The 14,294-nt window shown below is 63.5% G+C and overlaps 1 protein-coding gene across 1 annotated transcript in view; it reads right to left on the minus strand.

The window, feature by feature from the left end:
- Crocc2 (ciliary rootlet coiled-coil, rootletin family member 2) overlaps positions 1–12,161 on the minus strand; it is a 66,456-nt gene extending 54,295 nt beyond the window's left edge. The window contains exons 1-5 of the mRNA XM_047547013.1: positions 11,986–12,161; positions 3,902–4,052; positions 3,092–3,240; positions 1,727–1,833; positions 160–292 (exon numbers count right to left, since the gene is read on the minus strand). Coding sequence (XP_047402969.1) covers positions 160–292; positions 1,727–1,833; positions 3,092–3,240; positions 3,902–4,052; positions 11,986–12,060 — 615 coding nt within the window. The 5' untranslated portion in view covers positions 12,061–12,161. The remainder of the gene's footprint in view (positions 1–159; positions 293–1,726; positions 1,834–3,091; positions 3,241–3,901; positions 4,053–11,985) is intronic.
- Between the last annotated feature and the right edge of the window lie 2,133 nt (positions 12,162–14,294).

Consider the following 14,294-nt stretch of genomic DNA (forward strand, 5'->3'; position numbering starts at 1 on the left):
GGGATGTCCCCACTCCACTGACACTGTGACCAAGTCTCAGATGAGGCTGTGCCCTTGAAAGGGACTGTGTCCTGGTTCCTGGTCTGTCACTGCCCACTGGCAGCATCCACAGGTGGCCGTGCTGCCAAGATAGGACACCTCTGGTGCCCAGGGCCGCACCTGCCTCTGCCCCAGCAGGTGGAGCGTGCTGCCCGCTGTGCTGGCCAGCTCCCGGGTCAGCGTGGCGTTGGCCTTCCGCATGTGCTCCAGCTGTCCCCGCAGGAGGGCGTTCACCTGGGAAAGGCTGGAGCTCCTGGGTGGACAGAACCCAGTGTTGGGGGGGGTCCCTCCTTAGAGAGGAGCTCAGCCCAAGACCCTAGTCAAGGCTCAAGTGGAGCCCCAAACCCCTGGGCCCAGCTTTGCCCCTTGCAATGCTGACCCGCAACCCTCTTGGAGGCCAGCATGAAGGGGTCTCCTAGCCCAGTGCCCTCCTCCCTTCCTGAGATGTGCCCTGTACCCAGCTCTGCCTGAGCCTCTGGCTCTGTCTGGGAGGAGCAAGGACTCTGCAGGGGGCAACCATAGGGAATGGGGAGGGAGCCCTGGGCAGGCAGGCTCTAGAGGGGCGGCCTCTCCTTCAGCCACGGGCCTGTCCCCCTTGCCCTGCCATCAGGTCTGCACACAGCCCTAGGGACCCCCAGCTGCTGGGTAGACTGGCGTCTCTGAGAGCAGCCCCGCCACTGGCTGCAAGGCCAGGAGCCTTGGCTTTGGCCTCCTCAAGGCTGGTTCTCAAAATGCTTCTGAGCACTCTTCCAGATCCCTGAGGGTGAGCCTCCTGCAGGACGGATTCAGCCATGCTCACTCTCCCAGGCCTGGGGTTGCCGGCCTGGAGCCAGCCCTCCCGGGCCTGCAGAGAGCCCTTCCCTCCCAGGACCACTGTGGAGTGCTGACATCACAGCCTAGGGGGCCGTGAATGGGAGCGCTGAGTTCCTGGCGGGGTGCTGGGTTAGTGCTGGGGCTGGGTTAGTACTGGGGCTGGGTTAGTGCTAGCGCTGGGTTAGTGCTGGGGTGCTAGGTTAGTGCTGGGGTGCTGGGTTAGTGCTGGGGCTGGGTTAGTGCTGGGGCTGGGTTAGTGCTGGGGTGCTAGGTTAGTGCTGGGGTGCTGGGTTAGTGCTGGGGCTGGGTTGGTGCTGGCGCTGGGTTAGTGCTGGCGCTGGGTTAGTGCTGGGGTGCTAGGTTAGTGCTGGGTTAGTACTAGGGTGCTGGGTTAGTGCTGGGTCTGGGTTAGTGCTGGGGTGCTGGGTTAGTGCTGGGGCTGGGTTAGTGCTGGGGCCCTTAGTTAAAGGTGGGGCTCTGTGTTTGCCTTGGGGTGCTAGGTTAGGGTCAGGGTAAACAAGGGCTCCTGACTCTGATCAGAGAGGCTGGGAGCCCAAAGGGCCCAGGAGTTGAGGCTGAACCACAAGGGGAGTCTGAGGGGGCTGCTGGGCCAATGCGTGGCAGCACTGGGATGGCAGTGGGGCCATTCTGGCTTCCCTCTCCGCCCTGGCTGCTGGACACAGGAAAAGCCTTCCTGCCCAGGGAGAGGGCTGGGAGCCTCCCCCGCCCCTCCCGACCTCCAGCCTCTTGCCAACTCCACAGGCAAAGGTCACAAGGAACCTGCAGATCCACAGTAGCTGTGGGGCAGCAGGGCCCATTGCTCTGGGGCAGCAGTCCTGGTTCCTGGCAGCTGGCAGCCCACTGCTGGGCTCACCTCTGCTCTGAGGCCTCCAGACGGGCAAGGGCCTCCTCCAGGTCCACGCTGTGCTCCAGCTCTGACCTCCGCAGCTGAGCCTGAGTGGCCTCCAGGCGGGCCTGCATCTGGACAGGAGTGGCAGCCCCCTGGTGGTCCCCAGCCCACGGGGGCAGGGGCAGGGCATCTTTGAAAGCCCACTCTGGGCAGGGCCTCCCAGCAGGGGCTGGAGTCTGTGATGGGCCTGGGTTGGGTCTGGGGCAGATGGCCGCTGTCTACTCCCTGTCCCTGTGCCTAGCACGGGTGACTAGCAGAGGAGGGATGAAGGGAGATGCTGGCCGAGCTGACCCCACCCTGCCCTGGTGAGGCACCCTGACCTGTGTCAGATGGGAAAACAAGGCCCTGACACCCGCTGGCTGAGGCTGCCTGTCAAAGCAGAGGCGAGGGCTTGCGGCTCAGGGACACAGTGGGGAGTCCGGGCAGCTCTGGGCCACCCCTCCAGCCGGGGTCGCCTCCCAGTGCTGTGCTGTCCACTCCAGACTTATCCAGATCAGCACTCTGGGGTGTGCTGAAGGGACATTCAGGCACAGTAGCCCAAGGCTGCGAGGAGGTCACGCCCAGGGCCCACTGCCCAGGGCCATGAGGTCACTGAACCCAGGGCCCAGCAAGTCCCGGGTGGCGGAAGGCCTGGGATGAGGGGCCCTGGGGCCCAGCCTGCTGGCACCCAGGCCGCTCGATGGCTTCTGACTCACGTGGCTCACTGATCTGCAGGCCTTCTGTGGCAGGGAAGAGCTCCCTCCCCTGCACCGCCCAGGCCTGCCCCAGGGTGCAGAGGCGGGAGGCGGGCAGGCCGTGTGGACTGGCCGTGCTCCAGGTGGGACCAGGATGAGGGGCCCTCAGCACCCTGTCCTGGGGAGCTCCTGGGTGGGAGCCCCTTGGGAACAGGCGTTCCCCTGGGAGGACCGAAGCCTGGCAGGAAGGAGGTGGCAGGAGCTCGGGCCTCGGGAGGGGACACCTGGGTTGTGCTGCCACCCGTCCTGGGGAGTCCTCTAGGCTGCTGGACCCGCACACCTGGGTGAGCCACCTGCTCCTGTGCCCTCCACATGCAGGATGGGCTCTGAAGTTTCTCAGGGTCACCTGAGTGCCCCACGCCCACTTCTGCTTCAGAAGCTGCCACGCCATGGAGTGGCGGCCAGGGAAGACACCCTGTGGCCTGCCAGTGTCTTCACTCTCCTGCCTCAGTGTCCCCATCCCATGCCCAGGGCCTGGACGTGCCGTGGTAGGCACACAGCCCTCCCTGGTCCTGAGACTCGCAGGTGGCTCCCCAGGTACCACAGTCCACCCTGCCGCATGGGGGCTGCCAGGCAACAGTGGCATGGCACTTACCCTCTGGCTGACCGCATGGTACCTGCTGGTCAGCTCCGCCTGCTCCGTGCTTGCCTGGGCCAGTAGGTCCTCCAGCCGGGCCAGCTCCTCCTGCAGCAGCTCCCTCTCCTCCTGCATGTGGGCCAGGGTGGTGGGTGGCTCCAGCACCCCTGTGGGCACAGCATCTTGTCAGCTTGGGTGGCCAGGCCAGGCCCCTACCCTTACCTCCACTGCAGGGCCACCCAGGCCTTCTGGGATGGGGGCTAGCTGCTGGTCTCACTTCCTCTCCATGGACAGGCACCCTGTCCACCCTGCCTCCTGGCCTCCCTGCCTCCTGTCCACATCTTTAACACACTCAGACCTGCGCTCAGGCTGAGCCCCAGCCAGGGTGTGGAGGCCCAGACGCTGGCAACCCTGCGACAGGCTGTGGAAGGGCAGCCGGACCTCGTCCCAGAGCAAGAAGTCCCCTTCCGAATGTGCAGGGGTGCTTCTGTCCCTACCACACGCACAGTGGCCCTGGGGCAGGGACTAAGCCTCGGCTCCAGCACTCTGCTGCTGTCCAGGAGCCACGTGCAGGGGCTGGTGAGGGGCTGGGCCAAGTTCAGGCTGGTGGGCAGGGTGTCAGTGAACAGAGGAAGGTGTGGAATCGAGAGGCTGGTGGTCACAAGTGTCCCCACACCAAGGTTGTCCCCACTCCCCAGCGGAGCCTGCCCTGTGGGTACTCAAATGGGTGGAGGGTATAGCTGGAGCACCAGCAGGCCAGGGGAGCAGCAGGGGCAGCACAGTGCTGGAGGGTGGGCCCGCACCTGGCCAGGGCCCCACTTCCCTCACCTTGGGGTGGCTCCTCACGCAGGCTGCTGGCCACGATCTCACGGATGCGGGCGGGCAGGGGGGTGGGCGAGGCCTGCCGGCCTTCCCCATGCACAGTGAGTGCCCGGTCTTCCCTGCTGGCTGTGGGGCTAAGGACCGTATCCTCCAAACTCTGAAAGACACCCAGAGACACCGGTGGGCCGGGGGCCTCGGGCATCTGCCAGGCACCCCATATGAGCAGCGGAGCTAGTGGGAGTCACCACAGTTACCCTAAGGTGGCCGACTGCCCGGGAGGGTGTGGCGGGGCTGAGCAGGTCACCCAAGGCACATGCCTGGGTCCCCCTGCAAAGGGGGCTGTGCCTGTCCTCTGGCACTGCTCTGAGAGCCAGACGGGAATGGAGAGGGTAGCACTGCTTGCCGGCAGGCCTCTCCAGCTCTGAGCCAGCTCACTGGGCACCCTGGGGGGATCCCAGCTCTTCTCTGGGGTGCTGGGGTTTCTGGTCCACAGGGGGAAGAACAAACAATTTTTTGAGGCAGGTAGACTCACAGACAGCAGGGTATCTGAGGGCCAGTAGGGCCAGCGGGGTCCTCCCACTGTGCAGGACTCTGGAAGTAAGTCTGGGATGCCTCTCCCTTAGAGGACCGTCTCATCCCTCTGGATCCCCCTGAACATACTGGCCTCTCTCCTGGACTGACTACAGACTGCTGAGTCACCCCAAGACCCAGGCTCTGCATGGCTCCTGAATAGGCCCCATCCTGACCACCAGCAGCCCTGTAAAGGGCAGTTACCTGGCAAATGCCAGGTGGGGGTGAGCCTAGGGCCTGGTTGATCGGCTCCTCCAGCTGCGCCCAGGGGTCAGGGCCTCAGTCCCTGGGAGGTCGTGGGCAGGCGCCCCCTTTGCGTTCCTGAAGAGGAAGCCCCAGTCTTGTTCTGGGTTGGAGGGAGCAACACACAGGCTCTGGGATGACCAAGGGCAGGGCTGGCCTGCCAGCCCTCCTGGGCCTCGCGAGCCAGGTGTCCAAACACGAAGCCCTCTCCTGCCCTCCTCGGAGGAAAGAGGCTGGGCCCCCGGACCCCGCGCAGGGGAAACTGGCCCGCGCAGCACCCCAGGCCCCTGCGCCCCCGGGGCATCGGCGGCGCCACCCGCTAACGGGAAAGCCGGCCGCTCCAACTTGACTCATTCCAGCGTTGACAGAGGGTCGCTTATTAGCCCAGCCGTCCCGGGAGGCGCTGGGGCCTAATGGGTTCCAGCTGTGGCCGGGTGCCTGCGACGGCCGCGGCCCAGCGGCAGCGGGAGGCCGCGGGGGCGGGGCGGCCGGCGGGGCCCCGCTGCCCCCCGCGGACCGCAGCCTCGCCCCAGCCGGCGACCCCCTGCGGCTCGGACCCGCCCCGCGCCGGGCGCCGCCTCCTTCCGGGCGCGGTGGTCAGGAGGGGCTCCAGGACTGGGCTTCGGTTCCCCAGAAGACCCGGACTCGCCGTTGAGCCGGGTCATGTTCTTCCTGTGTGTAGCGCCCTCCTCGGCTCAGCCGCCCTAAAGACTCCTGCCACCAGCCCTACACGATCCTGGCTCTGGGGGGTCTGCGTGAGGCCATCACTGCCTCCCGTCCCCACCAGGGGGAAGCCGCTCTTATCTCCCCCTCAGGAATCCGGCCTTCCGGGAACCCAGGACCACTGCGTTGCTCCCCTTGCCTGGGGCTGCGGGGGAGGTGGGTTCTGGGGCTCGCCAGGCCTCTTCCCTCAGTCCCCCTCCCCTCTACTGGATCTCGGCTGAAGATTCCCAGGAGCTGGGTCCAGAAGTGGCCTGGTCCTGCTCCATACTGAAATGGAGACTGAGGGACAGAGTGGAGACCCGTAGGGGCAAAGGGAAGAGGTTGTGGCCACCCTGCTGGTCTGTACTCCATGCAAAAGGACCTGCCCCAAAGATGCCTGCAGGGAGGCTCCAGACTTGGCTTGACCTGGAATGGCGGTCATAACCTCTCCCACACCCCAACTCCTGCGCCCCAGGCGTGACTCTTGCAGGTGATCCTTCCAGACTGTCAGGGGAACAGCCCGAGCACTGGAAGGGAATTCAGACACAAAGCCCAGCAAATCCACGGTGGGGAAAGGGTAGGGTCCCTACAAGCCCGGACCCCAAGGGGCACTGGCCCTCCCAGCTCTCAACACCCCGCCACGCCCACTATCCCATCCTACTGGGCAGCTGCCTGAGCCAGAAGCTGGGTGGGCAGGAGGAAGCCAGTCTGATGTGCCCCTGCCCACTGGCAGGCTGGGTGGGTCTCAGCATCTCAGTTCTCAGTGCCTGAAATGGCACCTGACCGGTAAAGGTCCAGCCCCTCCCCCAGCTCAGCAGGGCTGGTGTGCACAGGCCTCCTGACAGGTGGGCCCAGCACCTTCTATCCTGCCTTCTATCTGGGGGAGGGAAACACGTATCTCCGGGGGTGGGGGGCAGCGATGGGAGGTGCAGGTGAGTTGGGGCGGATGGAGCTGGAGACTGGTCAGCTGAACCCAGATCAGGGACTGCACTCAGTGCGCAGGAAGCCCCACTCCCCACTGGCAATCCCTCGGGCAGCTCCCAGGACCCTGTCACAGTTCTGGCACAAAGGCCTGCTCCTTTGAGAATCCACGAGGGTCTTCATGTGGCGGGGTGGAGGGCACAGAGGAAGAAGCAGGCCCCAACACAGCAGAGACTGCAGAGCACACATGAGCCCTCACTGCCCCCGCTCACGCCCTGCTCAGGCCAGGCCTGAACCCTGTGTCTGTGCGCAGGGCAGGGTCAGGCAGACAGCCTGTGTGCTTAGAGCCCCTACCTGGACCCCAAGTGAGGGAGACCTTGGGTAGACAGCAGCAGCGAGCCAGGGCACCAAAACCCTTTAAAAATCACTGAGGGCAAAGGGGTGTCCTGTGAGCCCCAACACAACCAGGACACCGATTCTGGCCCACCCTCCAACTGCAGAGCAGGACTGGGGTGGCAGAGCAGAGAGAGGGAGGCAGAGCAGGGGGCTGTCCTGGACCCTCTGCCTGGAGGATAGAGTGTTGCTGGACGTGATTGGGCTGTCGAGTGCCGACAGTGCCCCCACGTGGCTACCTGGGGAACTGCAGGAGGACTGCTGCCCAGGCTGCTGGAGTCCAGGCTGGGCTCAGGGTCTTCAGCTGCCTGTGAACGATGAGACCCATGACCATGTGTGGGGGGCAGGGCGGTGGGTCCAGGTTTAACATTTCCCACAGGCAGACATTTCACACTCCTTATCTGACCTGAATCGAAGACTGGCTTCATCCTGGGTGGGGAAGGGAGGCTGGGCAGGTTTGGGACTTGCTGGAGCTTACCAGCTCACGTGTGCCTGTGTAGGACTGGGACCTGGTCCCGAGGCTCCCACGTGCCTGTGGTGGTGGTCCCTGGACAGCCAGCTGGCCTGCTGCTCTCCTCCCCGTGACTGCAGTTGTGTCCATGGCCCCTGGGGAGGTCCTGGTGGTCCTGACCCAGCAGGAGTTATGTAGTTGGAAGCACACACGTGAGGACAGGCCTCCAGTCATAGCCGCTGGACGCCTGCTCCTGTCCTTGCCCAGTGTGGTCTGCTGCAGAGTGCCCGGGCAGGAGGCCCCTGCTGGCTCTGCTTCCTTAGAAAAGAGGTGCCCTGTGGTCAGGCAGGCCTGCCGGCACTCCTGACCCTGCTCAGCAGGGCTTGCCCCAGGCGGGTGCCTGCTTCCTGTGGCTGGCAGTCTCTCCTCTCACAACAAACCCAGGGGGCTCCTAAAGGCCTGAGGGACTGGGCTTGAAGCAGGAGCGCCAAGCAGAGGGGGCAGCCTCCCTTGGTTCTGTGTCCCCTGCCCCTGCACAGTGTTGGCAAGCCAACAAGCCCAGACTCATTCAAGACACAAATGACTGACAACCCAGCTGTAACTGCCAAAGGTATGAATCACTAACTCAAAATGACTCACAGCAAGGAAGGTACAGGAGGGTGAGGATGCGACTTGCCTTCTCCTGGGGCCCATGACACACAGGGGCAATGAGAGCCCCACAATCAAATAGCCTGGTCCACAGCAGTGGAAGCACAGGGGGCCCTCGGGACAGTTGCAGAGACGGGTGTGAACCCAGCAGGGGAGACGGCACAGCAGCTGTGAAGGCAGTGGGTGCTTCCAGGAGGACTGTGGGGACAGGAGGCTTGCTTAGCCCACCTCCACTGTGTCCAGGAGGCCTGCCTAGCCTACCTACCTCCACTGTGTGCAGGCTGGCCTGCCTAGCCTACCTACCTCCACTGTGTCCAGGAGGCCTGCCTAGTCCACCTCCACTGTGTCCAGGAGGCCTGCCTAGCCTACCTACCTCCACTGTGTCCAGGAGGCCTGCCTAGTCCACCTCCACTGTGTCCAGGATGCCTGCCTAGTCCACCTCCACTGTGTCCAGGAGGCCTGCCTAGTCCACCTCCACTGTGTCCAGGAGGCCTGCCTACCTACCTCCACTGTGTCCAGGAGGCCTGCCTAGTCCACCTCCACTGTGTCCAGGAGGCCTGCCTAGTCCACCTCCACTGTGTCCAGGAGGCCTGCCTACCTACCTCCACTGTGTCCAGGAGGCCTGCCTAGTCCACCTCCACTGTGTCCAGGAGGCCTGTCTATCTACCTCCACTGTGTCCAGGATGCCTGCCTAGTCCACCTCCACTGTGTCCAGGAGACCTGTCTAGTCCACCTCCACTGTGTCCAGGAGGCCTGCCTAGTCCACCTCCACTGTGTCCAGGAGGCCTGCCTAGTCCACCTCCACTGTGTCCAGGAGACCTGTCTAGTCCACTTCCACTGTGTCCAGGAGGCCTGCCTAGTCCACCTCCATGTGTCCAGGAGACCTGCCTAGTCCACCTCCACTGTGTCTGGGAGGCCTACCTACCTACCTTCACTGTGTCCAGGAGGCCTGCCTAGTCCACCTCCACTGTGTCTGGGAGGCCTGCCTAGTCCACCTCCACTGTGTCTGGGAGGCCTGCCTACCTACTTCCACTGTGTCCATGAGTCCTGTCTATCTACCTCCACTGTGTCCATGAGTCCTGTCTATCTACCTCCACTGTGTCCAGGATGCCTGCCTAGTCCACCTCCACTGTGTCCAGGAGGCCTGCCTACCTACCTCCACTGTGTCCAGGAGGCCTGTCTACCTACTTCCACTGTGTCCAGGAGGCCTGCCTACCTACCTCCACTGTGTCCAGGAGGCCTGCCTACCTACCTCCACTGTGTCCAGGAGGCCTGCCTACCTACCTCCACTGTGTCCAGCAGGCCTGCCTACCTACTTCCACTGTGTCCAGCAGGCCTGCCTACCTACTTCCACTGTGTCCAGGAGGCCTGTCTAGTCCACCTCCACTGTGTCTGCGAGGCCTGGAAAAGGCTGGCATGCCCTTCCCGGGCTCACCTGTGAGTCTGGCCTCTCTGGACCCTTTACAGGTCCTGCTCTGGTGGACCTGCTCTCCTGCACCTTTGACCATCTACCCTGGAATCTCCTGAGCTGAGTGACGAGTCTTCTGCATGTTAATGGGAGGGGGGCTGCCCGAGAGGTCAGGGCGGGTCAGGGTGGTGGGACGTCCTGCCCAGCACCTAGACCTGGGGCAGCAGTGCCTGCGTCAGTCAGCGGAGCTCCTAAGAACGCTCGCCGGGAGGTGGGAGGCTCTGGGAGGGCGGTGTACCTCAGGGCAAGCTGGCTGCCCTCGCCACCCCTGGTCCTGGGCATCCCTGTCCCTCAAGTGGCCATAAAGGAATCAGCGAAGGTCCTGGGTTCTGTGAGCTGTTCTGGCCAATTGCTGCACTGAGGGTGTGGGAGGTGACCAGTCGGAGGTCAGGGGGCAGCTGGACTTGGGAGTGGCATTGGAAGAGGGGCAGTCAGGTGGGATCAAGTGCTTGCCTGCAGGTCGGTGCCAGCTCTGGGTGGGCTGAGACTGGACTGACTTGTAGGACACCCCAGTGTTGTCCAGAGGGTTGGAGGCCAGTGTGGTCAGAAGTGCTGTGGTTGAAGCCAGCTCCCCAGTAGAGTCTTGCTCAGAGGGGAGCATGGGCAGCAGGTGGCAGTGACCCCTGCAACCGCTTGCCAGTGCACCTGAAATCACCTTGTAACCCTGCAGTGTCCCTTCAGGGTGCCGCCCCCAGATGGAACCAGAGGCCCACGGCTGTGTGCACCCAGTAGACAGGGCACTGTCCAAGTGGCTGCCGGGCCTCGCTGCCAGAGCCCACTGATGGGAGAACAGCGTGCAGAACGGGGTCCAACCATGCGGCAGAATGTGTTTCACCTTGCCAAGGAGGACGTTCCGGCCAGCCGAGGGCACCTCAGTACAGTGCTGAGTGACCCAGCCGTTCACAGAAAGGCCAGTGCTGAGGCTTCCACTCACACGGGCCGAGCGCAGTCAGCCCTAGAGACGGGGCGGTGGGTGTGGGCTGGGAGGGGAGAGGGACCGGCAGAGGAGCGTGCTGACCAGCACGGCCAGGCGGCGCTCAGCCGCAGGACCTCGCAAGTGCGCACTGTGCTTCACGGTGGTTAAATGGCAAGATTTCCACTATTGGTATTTTATCACAAATAAAGTGAAAGAAGAAATGAAAAAAAAAGGCTGGGAATCAAGCAGACACACACACGTCTCAAAAAGGTAGGTGAGCAACAAACACGAGCAACTAAAGGAATAATAAATACACAACTTAATGAAATTGAAGATAAGAGAGATATAAAGGGGCCGAAAAATGACCGAGCACAGGAGAAGGGAGTGCCTCTCAGTGTCCGGTTTGCCTGGAGGATCCCTCCCGGCCCCGTTCCCTGGGCAGCAGCGGGGGCTGAGGGCCTGTGGTCCTGCCGCCCTGTCTGGGCCTCTGCTGGCGCCTGCCTGCTGCCTGCTCACCTGGGTAATTGCATCCAGATCTCAATCTCTGCAGGTGAGTAACAGGTGCTGGCCAGGTGGGCAGAGCAGACCTCCCCAGGCTCCATGTGGCTTTCAGATGACACTGCCCAGGGCCGGCGGGCATTGGGCAGACAGAAGCAGCCCTCGGCCACGTCTGCTGGCACCCAGGCCCGGGGTCCTCAGCCCCATCCCGGGGCCTCCTCAGCAGTCTGCAGCGGCAAGCAGCTTGCTCTCACCCTGCAGCCGGTCCCCAGCACACCAGGGGCTGGGAAGCCCTCCCAGGGGCCACGTGGGCCCACAGGGGTGAAGGACCAGCAGTCCTGGCAGACCCTCACTGCTGGCCTGCCTCCCTTCTTCCATCATCACAGCCGAGACCCATGGAGCTGGACAGTGTGGCCTCCAGGTGGAGTCCCACACGGGCACTGCTCTCATCCTCTGTCACCTGTCCTGGACATCCTGTGGGACTCTGTTCTGTCCCTGCGTGGGTGCCTCTGTATGAGTGTTTGTGTGCACCATGATGACACCCTGTCATTCAGCACCCGCCACCACCTGTGGGCAGTTGCTCTTTGCAGGGGACCTGGGTTGCTATTGAGGGCCACGTCAGTGGCCTGCAGTGTGGCTCCAGGAGTCTGAGCACTCTGAGTCAGCTGGTCCATCTCAGGGGCCCTGGATCCCCAAGGGGCAGGGACTGCCTGGCCTTGGTCACCAGAACCAGGTGTGCGAGGTCAGGGGAGGGCTAGCAGGAGCAGGCAGTGGGTGGGCTCTCAAGGCAGGGTGGAGGGCAGAAGGGTGTGGGGGTGACTGCTGCTTGTTTTCTAGGGACTCGCCGTGGAGACCAACAGAAGTGAAGCTTCTGGAGTTTGCAGAGTAGACACTGGGAACCGTCCCCCAAAGAAACCTGCAGCATCTCTCCAGGAGGCCCGGCTGGCTCCTACACGTGGCCACAACAAAAGCAGCAGCCCAAGACGGCAGTGCAGAGGGTCCTCCGTCCCCCACTGCAGGGTGCAGACTATGAGCCTGAGGCCCAGAGGGTCGACCGAGTTTTTGCAGCCAGGAGAGGGAGGCTGGCCACAGAGCTCGGCCTCCTCCCGAGTGCGCCTGGCCTGTGCGGGTTCTGTGTGTGCATGCCCTGGGCACATCTACTTGCGTGCTCACATTTGAGCTGAGCATGTGAGCGTGTGGAAAGTGCCCCTGAGGGTCAGGGAGGTGCAGCTGTGCGGGTCTGTGCAGGTCCCGCCCAGTGGGGCCCTGCTCTCACTGACCTGGATCACGGCGTCCAGCCCCAGCAGGGACTGCTCGGCAGGGTCCCCATGGCCAGAGGAGGAGCTCATTGCCATCCACGGGCAGGATCTCAGAGAGGGAGGGGTGCCGGCTCCCTCCTTGCAAGACTCCTCCTGGGTCGCAGCCCGGCAGGCCCCTCAGAGTGCACGCCTGCAGGGCACCTGTCTGGGCAGTCCTGCAGCACTGAGCTCTCTGCATCTGGGAGTCCAGCTGCCCAGACCTGTGAGACCACAGACCAGCCAAGCCATGGGTGTTGCCCCGGCAGCAGGACGCTGAGGACTGGGTTTCCCTGGAAACAGGACCCGGGACTTGTTGTTATGGGGATTAGGTTGGTGGTGGAAGCGTTTCCGGGAGACCTGGAGTGAAGCCGTCCTCCAAAGCCACACACCTGGAGGGCTGCCTCTGCACAGACCTCCCGGTCACTCCAGGATGAAGCCGTCCCTGCAGGCCACAGTCCCACGGTCCCCTTCGTCTAGAATCACCAACTGCAACTTTTTAAGATGTGTAGAAGGCCTGCGTGATCTGTGCCAGCGCACGTCTCAGTGGCAGACTAAGGCCTGCAGAGGGCTGCTGCCCCAGGAGCAGGCAGGCCCTGTGTAGGACAGGCCCCTTCGAAACACCCCAGCCCTTCCAGGGCTGCTGACCCTGCTGGACAGCTGACCCTGGCTGGGAAGTTGCTTTCCCTCCTGCTCACCAGAGCCGTGAGGGACTGCCAGGGGAGTGGGCCCTGGCTACGGCCAGTGGCAGAGGGTCTGTAGCAGAGGTGCTTTCTGATGCCAGGGCAAGACAGTGCCCACAGGTGAGGGTGCAGGAGGGAAGTGTGGCCCTTCTGCCGCCTGCAGGTGTCCTTGCAGACCCCTCTGTGGCTCGCCTGGGCCTCTGATTGCATCTGGCAGCCGGGGGCAGTGTACCCTTCCCACCTTGCTCTACTCCCATCAGGGGCTCCTGGCACCACGCTGGGGCCTCCCTGAGGCAGGCTGGTGCTGGCAGGAGTCCCTCCTGGGGTGGGCAGCCCCTGCAGGCAGGCTCTGCTCTTTGGAGAGAGCAGCCGGCCTGTGCAGGGGACTCTGGGACGGGTGCACTCGTCTTTCTCAGAGACCTGGGTCCTTGGAGCCAGCCCCTCAGACCAGAGGCAGCCACTGGGAAGGGCCAGGCGGGAGCAGGTGGTGAAGGCGGGCACTTAGTGTGTAAGGTGTCCGTCTCCTTGCTGTGAGGCAGGGTCTGTCAGGGCCCAGGCCACTTCCTTGGACCCAAAACTTAAGCAGGGGAAGTGTCCGTTCTCAAGTGACACTGTCCTGAGAACACGATGTTCTGTTCTCCCCGGGGTCCCCGGAGCTCCTGCTCACCCACCTCTGAACGAACAGCTGTCAGGGTGCCCACGCAGGGGCAGGCGGGTCTCTGGCCGGACATACTCCACTAGGCATCAGGACCAGGTTCCTTGGACAGGATCTGGGGGGCTTGGCCAGTCCCTCTGACCCCAGTGCTTCCGGGCTAGCACTGCTTCTGGCTCCAGGTTCGGACCCTAGGGGGCCCACTCGTGGCCTGGGCACCTTCCTGGGCAGCTTTCCCTGGCACCCAAGGGTGCCTGTAGCACCCCAGAGTCCTGGGAGCCCTCAGGTTGCCGTGTGAGCAGTGGAGACTGGAGTGGGAAGGGGGACTTGTGACCCGGGGGACACAGGTGCTCAGTGACCTGCAGCGGCTCTGAGTGGAGCAGCCTGCGACTCCATTGCCGTTCAGCCAGTCGTGCCGACGTGGAAAGACACTGCGTGCTTGGTCTCTGCTGGCTGCGCGGTCCACGGGACGCCCTCTGCCATCTGCCTGCAGGCTGCCCATGGGGCTCTGCTCAGAGGAAGACCCTCTGCAGACAGGCTTGCTCGTGTTGTGAGGTGCTGGGACTGGCAAGGCACGCTGATGGCCAGGAAGGGCAGCCCTGGCACCAGCTGGCATCCTGGCTGTGCCAAGCTGGTGCCCGAGCCTGGATCCAGAACAGGGCTGTGATCTGGTACAAGCTCTGTGTGTATGGTCCACTTCCTGCCCAGCACCTGCAGGGGACGCATCTGGACAGAGCCCTCAGAGGCCACGACCAGGTCAACTGAGCCTCAGTCAGGCTACTCCTCATGAGCAATTGCCACCGCCCCATGGAATTGTCCCCTGTACCTGGTAAGCAGTCAGCTCTGAGGTGTGGGCACCACTCCCCAGGGCACAGAGCGACCAAACCAGCAGAGACAGCCACAGAAAACTACTCAGATTCCAGAGTGATTAGGGCCAGACAGGCTGTCCCGGAGGCCAC

The sequence above is a fragment of the Sciurus carolinensis genome, chromosome 3 (genome assembly GCF_902686445.1).
Source record: "Sciurus carolinensis chromosome 3, mSciCar1.2, whole genome shotgun sequence".
NCBI lineage: Eukaryota > Metazoa > Chordata > Mammalia > Rodentia > Sciuridae > Sciurus > Sciurus carolinensis.